The 9,193-nt window shown below is 37.6% G+C and overlaps 1 protein-coding gene across 3 annotated transcripts; it reads right to left on the bottom strand.

The window, feature by feature from the left end:
* Positions 1-4,110: 4,110 nt before the first annotated feature.
* Positions 4,111-7,891, bottom strand: LOC123507124 (protein arginine N-methyltransferase 6-like). 3 transcript variants are annotated; one of them, XM_045259714.1, is made up of 6 exons: positions 7,618-7,891; positions 6,450-6,619; positions 5,839-6,098; positions 5,558-5,694; positions 5,031-5,196; positions 4,111-4,773 (listed from the first exon to the last, which is right to left on the bottom strand). In XM_045259714.1, the coding sequence occupies exons 2-6, from the start codon at positions 6,608-6,610 to the stop codon at positions 4,349-4,351; spliced, it is 1,149 nt and encodes a 382-aa protein (XP_045115649.1). In that variant the 5' UTR covers positions 6,611-6,619; positions 7,618-7,891; the 3' UTR covers positions 4,111-4,348. The 3 variants fall into 3 exon arrangements, with proteins under 3 accessions (XP_045115649.1, XP_045115650.1, XP_045115651.1); XM_045259715.1 differs by having other exon boundaries at positions 6,450-6,616; XM_045259716.1 differs by lacking the exon at positions 7,618-7,891 and adding an exon at positions 7,470-7,611.
* Positions 7,892-9,193: the final 1,302 nt, after the last annotated feature.

Here is a 9,193-nt window from a genome sequence, read left to right as displayed (position 1 = left end):
CATTTCTGACATACAGTCATAATGCAAGCAAGAATGGCCAGTAGTGTAGACAGGTAGGGCAGTGAATATATTCAGGCTGGACTGCCTTGAAATCAAGACTGGACTGGTATATACTAAACAAAAAAAATACATCCATTTTAAAAAATAAGTATAGAGCATATTGCATGATACATTTATATATGTACTCTACAAAAGAATGAAGCCTGACAGTGGCAAAGATAATTGTGTCTTCAAGTTGTGCTTTATTACAGAGGATCCATCTTATTTATAATTTGCTGCAAAATTAGAATCCAAACTTCTAAATTAACCTGTGATAAATACTATGTATTTCCAAGAATATGTAGGGTGTGGTTATAATTTCCAGCAAAAAAAAATTACCTTTTTGAAATCAAATAAAAATCATGTAAACTTAGGAAAGTTTCCTGGCAAATATTCAAAGATCAGTTATGATTACTGATGCTGTAACACTGATACTACCACCTGGCAATGATCCAAAACTTGTCCTTGAGCATGTAAGGCACAAGGTGATTTTGTTTGAGATATCATCTTTATCTATCTCCCTCTTAACAAGCATCGTCTGAAAGCAGTGGCCACAGATTGAGTCTTGTTTACTGAAATACATTTTATGTAGTAAAACTTCCTAAAGATATTGAAACCTCAGAGTGGCATCTTCAAAGCAGTGTTGCAAACGGGATGTCACATGAACAGAAAGAGAGTAGATAATTATGAGAAATGCTGAACATTCTGTGATATACATGGCAAGTCACCATCCACGTACATTGTGTAATATGGCAGTGTCTCCAACAGTAGTACTAACACAAAGACTGATGCCAAGTGATGTCACTGTGTAAGGTACAAAGGGAAACTGATCATTACACTTCATTTGCTGACAATGATCATTACACTTAATTTGCTGACAGAAGATAATGAATATACAAATTTTAATACGTTGGCTATATTTTGCACTATTTTTAGATGATGTCTGATATCTCTATTTAGATTTTTTTTTTTCTTGAAATTCCTTAAAATTTGTCTATGGTGAAAGATTTTGCCTTTTTTCATCAGTACACTTCATATATGTGCATTCTGGGCCCACTCAAAAGATTTCAACATCCTTCCTATTATAAGAGCCTCCTTTCCCACTTGCAGTATCTTTTTTCCTGATAAACTTTTACGTCTCTTCTTTGTCATCTCCTTGCTTATTTTCGTGGGGTGGTCCAAACACTATTTTCTGATCTAATTTAGTAATGCCTAATCCCCTCCAGAGATCTATCTACAAGGAATGGCCAAGACAAAAAGTTCTCCATCTTTTGTTGTGGCATTCCCTCACTACTTGATCAAAACCTCACTTGTCTCTCCCCCAATACTTGTGTACTTTGAATTTTCAGCCTCACCTTCACCCAATATCCAAATTATGTCAAAATAGCACCCCTGAACCACCCCCTAATCTATCCCCTTTGCTGTTTTATTGATGAAAAAAATTACATATTATATATATAGAAAAATATTAAACTTTAAGCAAAAGCATGTAACATTCTTTAAAATATGTGCAAAACTAATATAATTTTCACTAGTTAATGAAATGGCATTTAAAAGCATTTAAAAAATGGAAGGAACTTTGCATCATAAGCATAAGAAGCAACAAAGCTGAAATATCAATATGCAACCAGAGTTACCATACACATGTATTTAAAAGAAGAATACATTTAATAAGAAAATGTTAAAAGCATCTGAAGAATTCTGAATCAGTTACATAACTGTAACCTAACAACACCGACTTGCTTGATGCAAGCTACTCGTACATTAAATGCAAGTTTCTCTTTCTGACACAGCACCTTTCCATGGCACCAGCACAGGTTGAGTATCAGTCATACATGGGCTTCACAGTAATAGGAGTATACATTATTATGTTGAAATTCAACTTGTAAAACACAAATGACAATAGACTGACCATATTTACAAAGTACACAATAAAAATCCGTCCAAAACATACAAGCTAAGTTACTACAAACATACATACACACAAAGACTGCCATCTAGTAAATGCTCCTCCTATTGTGAAAGGTACAAAGAACGCCAGTCTTCCCAAAAGTTTAATTTCCTTGAAATTTAAAAAAAATATCTTGGATACCTATTTTTGGTGCGGTAACATCTCACTATGGTAATGTGTTGTGAACTGAACAAGTTCAAATTATTCATGGGGAAGTTAAAATTAGAATAACTAAATGTATATAGAAATGCAGTCATAAACGTAAATTTTCAAAATCTGTCAAATTAGGTGATATGAAACTATTTCAAACTTAATGCATTCCTTTACAAAATTTAGAGATGCATGCAGTTACAAAAAAAGAAAATAAATTTACTACATAATAAAACTGTGTCCACTGTCTGCAGGTGTGTCATGCCTAGTGTACCTGAAGGACCCTGAGAACACCAAGTCAACACACAGCAACAGTACCTTAAATGCCACAAGTATATATATATATATATATATATATATATATATATATATATATATATATATATATATATATATATATATATATATATATATATATATATATTTTTTTTTTTTTTTTGCTATCTGCACAAGACATTACTATTAAGTTATGCTGGCTCATATGACCAACTATTTTTATCACACACACACGCACACACACACACACACATCTAAAAGCTATGGATCTATCAACCCTGGAACAGAGAAGAGAGAGACGGGATCTGATACAAGTTTATAAATTGATTAAAGGAATGGATCAAGTGGATAATGAGAAACTAATCCTGAGAGAAGAATATGACATTAGAAGCACAAGATCGCATAGTAAGAAACTGAGGAAGGGAAGATGCCTGAGAGATATTAAAAAATATAGTTTCCTGCAAAGATGTGTTGAGACTTGGAACAGTTTGAGTGAGGAAGTGGTGTCAGCAATGAGTGTGCATAGTTTTAAAGAAAAATTGGATAAGTGTAGATATGGAGACGGGGCCACACGAGCGTAAAGCCCAGGCCCTGTAAAACTACAACTAGGTAAATACACATACATACATACATACATACACACACACACACACACACACACTATAGATATTACTTTCAAAATATCCTAATACAGACACGTTTTATATCTTTACTATGGTCCTATAAAAAAGATTGCAAAATCTGCAACATTGATATAAAGGAGGAGCAATGATTCAGAAATGGTCCATAAGTGTGGAATGAATGCACATACAGTAAATCTTTCCTTAATCATTATGTGTTGATTTGGAATCTAAATATTTATAGTTGCTATTACAGTATCGGTGTTCTCTTTTTGAGCATCGTTGTTTGCTCTATTATGTGCTTCATGGTACATAACACCTTGAGGTAACAGTGTTGTTTGCACACCACCTGGTGGATGTGCCCACTACTGGCTACTCAACCCACAGTCCATCAATTCTGACATAACACGCATGGACGGCACAATTGCTAGGTTGTATGTCTTTTCAATAGTGTTAGCTGCAGGGGTTCTCATGTCTCACAGGAGGAATTTGATAATTTCACAAGAAATATACAAAAAGCATCAAAGTGGCTTTTCTGCACTATTAGTTATTGATCATAAATATTCAAAGGACAAATAACATTACTTTAACCTATGTTTTTCAGTAGTAGGTTTTCATGTGTCGAACCAGCTGATAGCATGAAATAGCCATCATGTTCCCTGGCAACACTTGGATTCCAATGGAGGATCATTACAGATTTTCAGACAAATGAGGGGAATGATTAGGAAAATTTCTGGAACCTCTGAGTGATATAGACACACAAGCATGACATGATCTGAAAAGAGGCAAGTTTAAGGCATTTCTTGTGATATTATACAAGTCATTTGTACTTGTACTTAACCTCCTGACTTGTGTGCTTCTACATGACTGCCCAATACCTATGTTTTCTTGAAAAAGAAGTGTTGTACTGCAGTGAAAGACCACAAGACCTATATAACACCTGAACTTACCTTAAAAAAGGCAGGAATCACAGAACATTTTATAGTAAGTACAAATTCTTTGGAAGCGAGATCAGATATTTCTATTACTGCTGCCATTACTCAATTATTTATATTATCTCTTAAGCTGATGGAGAAAAAATACCTTAAATACTAATGTAAGTGGCATCATGAGGCAAAGACTTAAAACCACTCTATATCCTTATCTCACAGAGTGCTTCCAAGAGCTCTAAGTCCTCACCTAACACATGAACTGCCCCATCAAATGATGCATTCCCTCCTTTCCATAATGACCTAATCATGAATTCCTCTACCTGCTCAGGTCTTTCCGTAACACAGCAATCTACACCTGGGGAGGACCAGTCAGCCTGCACTCAAAAGTCATTGTCATTGCAATTGTCATCCATCTTAAAGCAGCGGGTGACTTCCTCACCTTTGTCCACCCGGTATGTAAGATCCACATTGAGAAACCGGTGGTTTGTGAGATCCTGCGTTATGGTAAGCTCCCCTTCCACTTTGGTGTCCTGCTGTAGAGGCACTGTTGCAAGAGGCAAGACAGTGTTCTGCCAGTGTGTGTCCTCATTGTCAGGGGAAGTGGACAACTTGAGACCACCAGGGAACCACACATCAAACCATAACACAATGCTGTTGAGCTGGCGAGACCCCATGCTATAGAGGGAGAATGGTCGGGAGATGGTCCTCAGATCTTCAGGCGTAATGGTGGTTAGGTCAAGGTCACAGATGGACGTAGGGAAGCTGAGCACATCCTCCTGAGCCACCATGTGCACATGAACCACATCTGTCACACAGCAAATGTCATGATGCATCAAAATTATAGGGAATAGTGAGGAGGTAATGACTAGAATAACAAAAAGAAAACACAATAAAAAGTAAACAATAGATAACAATCTTCCTCACAATTGTCAGCAACATTTTTTTTTTTTTTTATGTATGAGGGATACTGGCCAAATGAAACAAAAAGAGCAAAGCAAAGAGGGTCTACAAGAAAGGTCAAAAGGATTATCAAAATTTAGATAAGTGTCTTTGAAACTTCACCTTTGTAACGGGCGACAGCATGGTCCGCCAGCAGGGACATGTCCAGATTGTACACATGGTTGAGTGAGACCCAGAAATCATAGGTTCCTTCCTCATACTTAGTGATCCACTGGGCCTCCCCAAGAGCCATGTGCAGCACAGCCCGCTCAGGATACATCTTGCCTCCCTGTCCATCCATTAAACAAATTACTTTGACACACAACTAACATTCAAGGATCCCCTCTTTTTTTTTCTTTATTTATACCATGTGGGCTTTTCACAGGAATTTATGGGCTAAAGGGGATACTCTGACTTTAATTAAGTAAACCACAGCCTCTAGTTTCATTAGTTATAACTGGAGACGTGAATGATAACGACAAATTTTATTGCAATACATAGGAAAGCACACATAAAAGGTACATATTATAAATGTTGCTTGCTCGCACCTTCATTACAAAACTCAATAAATGATAACCCGAGCAGAACAACCCTACAACCCAAGACACAAATGATATTACAACAAAGCCACAGCCACATGAGCCACTCACCGGCTTAAGCCATTTATCCCTCACGTAAAGCACAGAAGGCAGCATGGTCTCATAAAGAAGCATGTATCCCATCCACTCACTGACAATAACATCTACTTTTTCTGGAAGCTCCACCTCCTCTGCCTTTCCCTGAAGCACTGCAATACAAGTTCAGTGTCTTAGTGTGTGTGTGTGTGTGTGTTCAGTATATCAGTGTTTATCATTTCATTGCATAGGTAGATAAGAACACCAAGTAATATTTTGACATGTACCATAATAATGAATTAGGCATCACATTTCACCTGTTATGATATTGCTGTAACCATTAGCCTCTATCAGCTGCTTGGCATGGACTGCAATTTTTGAGGCATCAATAGCATACACCTTTTTGGCCCCAGCCTGAGCACAGAACATGCTGAGGATGCCAGTGCCACACCCAACATCCACCACCACCTTGTTGCGGATGTGCTCCTCCATGTTCTGGAATATTGCCTGCTGGTAGGCATTGGTGCGCACACTGTCTTCTATCATGGTACGGTGAAGTTCAATGTCAGAGTATGACCTGAGGAAGGCATTGCATAATTCATATAAGTACTGAAGCATTATAAGTGAAACTATTTATGAATTTTTTTTTCTGAATGTGAATGTGTGTGTGTGTAATAGTTCAGCAATATATATATAAAAATAAATAAATAAATAACACTAATAAATATCAAGATTTCCTTTTAACGTGTCCTGCCAAGCATACACCAGTCAGTCTCACATCCACAACCATATGTGCATGTCTAATTTTATCAACCACAAGGCAAATAAAAAATAAAACCCTAGGATTTTCTGTAAAACTAAATATATAAGATGTTATTCTAAACTATATTTACCATTTGATACAAAGAAGATATATGAGACCACTTACGCAAAATAACTGTCATCAACATTTTTATCCTTTTCCATGGAGCCATTCTTCTGAAGAGCATGAAGGCCATTCTCAGAGGCTCTGCGCTTCTTGGTCTGTGGCTGGGCTGCCTCACTCACAGGGACTGGCGCCACCTCCACCACTCCATCCGTCTCAGACATGGTTCCCTGCTGCAACAACATTCTCTATTATAGGATGCAGTAAATGTGAAGTCATTAGGTAATTTGGGATCTATAAAACATGAACAATAATACATCACTCACGGATATTCCATTACATAGGAATATGGAATATTAAGGAACAAAAAAGAAGGCAATGATGAAGATCAGAGTACAACTCAAAATTAATCATGATCTGCAAGGATACAATTATAATACACATGTAATGACAGTTTCCAAATTTGCCAGGATGGTAAAATGGATGCAATGGGCATGGGAGGAACCCAGTTGTGAAATGAAAGTAGCATTGATGAACCTGAGCAAGGAGAAATGATGCACTGAGGGGGCCAAAAAGTGCAAGATGTAGACTCTTCACAGCTGTTTCACAGAAGAACTGTGAAGATTGAATCATGTAATTCATATAGTGGACATCTTTTCATTTAACACCCAAAAAGACAAAGCATACTAATATATTGCACTGCAAACCTTCAATACTGTTACTGCTACACAGGCACTGCAATCACCATGGTACTCAAGGATATTAACAAATGTAGCAGTTTCATCAGAATCAACACATTTGGAACTTAAAGACAGTATGAGGAACTTTCGTTTGCCAGCACCACTCACAAGGTGGTCTGCTGATAATCATTCTACACCATTCCTTTCTAAAACAAAAACAAAAAAAACCCTTCTCTGACAGTTAACTTCAAATTTTGTCGATTTTCTCCCAACCTGGACTCGTCTATGAAATCTACACTGACACTGCACACCCCTAACTTATAATCCTTGTACAGTTCCGCAAGATTATTCACTGAGAGACTCTCAGTTGGAAATCCCACACAAGACACAGGGCGAGGCTTACCAGTGAAGGCCGCAGCTCTCCCTGCCAGGCCGCGGCGGTGTCAAGGACTCGCCCCCAGCTGTCCTTCCCTTGCCTCCCTACAGGCACACTACCCTAGGCTTCTCTGTAATATAATCACACTAACACATGCAAGGGGAACAATACGTGCAGGGTAGTGTTGTGTGCTGGTGGTGGCTGGGATGTGCAGGGCGCCGCTTACACGCGTGGAAGCGCCGCCGGGCTGGGCTGTGTTGTGTTACTTGTTAGTTGTTGTCCCCGCGGCGACCAGTCAGCTGATTGCCGCCCCACGCCACCCTTGCTTTGCTGTCTGTCTTCTCTCTCCCTTGCCAACGCTATGCTTTGTAGCCACTGTTCTTTTGGAAATACTAAAATAAGTGAGAACTTTACTCTAGCATTTGAAAAGTAAAAGGTAAGTTTTTTTGTCCACTGTCCATTGCTCACGCTACCATCTATATTTAGTTGTAATGCAAACTCCTGACCATTCATCCTTTTGTTTTTAGAGTGGAAGTTTTTAGATTTTTTTTAACGGTAAAAGGTAAAAGAAAAGTAATTAAAATTCCAAAGTCGCTCCTACATGTGTACATGTACTGTACTACCTAAAACACTTCCTACCCACTCATCTTTGTCCAGTACTACTATATATATATATATATATATATATATATATATATATATATATATATATATATATATATATATATATATATATGGCTGCACAGTGAAGTCAAGTCTGTACCTGCAACCGTCATCAGAAGTAGCACCTCCATGTACAGGTCACTCACTTATAATAATAAGGCAGCAGAATTGGGGACGGATCACTCTATAGAGTAGAAGGAAGAGGAGGAGGGAAGAAAATACCTCTCAAATAAGGAAGTAAATGGAAAGGTATATTTAACGAAGACACGGAAAATGACACACACACACACACACACACACACACACACACAGGCTAGATAAATAGACAAATAGATAGATAGATAGATATTGATCGCAACCAAATATTATAGTTACAGGAGGGCTTGGAAAGTATATGGTCCATCAAAATGTTTTCAAATAAGAATGTGTAAATTGCTTAAAACATAATAAAACTTAAAACATATAAAACGTCCATTTATACAAATAAACGCATGAAACACCTTAAGATGGGGTTCACATGTGTTAATATGCGACTGAAGTCGGTAGAGTTTCTGTCTGAATCGGTGTCTAGATACTTGAAAAGTCAGTCACAAAACAAGACAAACATATTGGTCTTTTTCAGTCGATTTGTGACTGATTAGTTTGTGACATCACGGAGAAAGGTTTGAAAATTTGGTGTTCAGATATTGAAAGAGATGTTGGAGATGTTGTGAGGGAAAGAGAGCACATCTGGAACCCCAAAAATTAATTATACAACAAAAAAGGCTTACGAAAATCGACGCTCGATGAGCTAGCTGCCACTCTCCAAGAACTGTTTCTTTCTATGCAGGGCGTTGTTGGAGGTGAGGATTGAACACCTGTGATGATTTAATTGAAGCTTTCGTTACGCCAAAAGAACTGCAACTATACTTCCCTCCCTTGTAGGGTTCTGTCGATACTTCTAGCGACTTGCAATTTCAGTCTCATATTGACACGTGTGAACCCGCCTTAAAGCAAGCTATTTCACACAAAATTCTTAAAAATATATTCCCATAAGATATGACATATCCTATACATCAACTACAATAAAACATATAAAACACATAAAA

This window comes from Portunus trituberculatus, chromosome 21, assembly GCF_017591435.1.
Source record: "Portunus trituberculatus isolate SZX2019 chromosome 21, ASM1759143v1, whole genome shotgun sequence".
NCBI lineage: Eukaryota > Metazoa > Arthropoda > Malacostraca > Decapoda > Portunidae > Portunus > Portunus trituberculatus.
The sequence above is the reverse complement of the archived record's forward strand: the minus strand, read 5'-3'. Positions and strand labels throughout refer to the sequence as shown.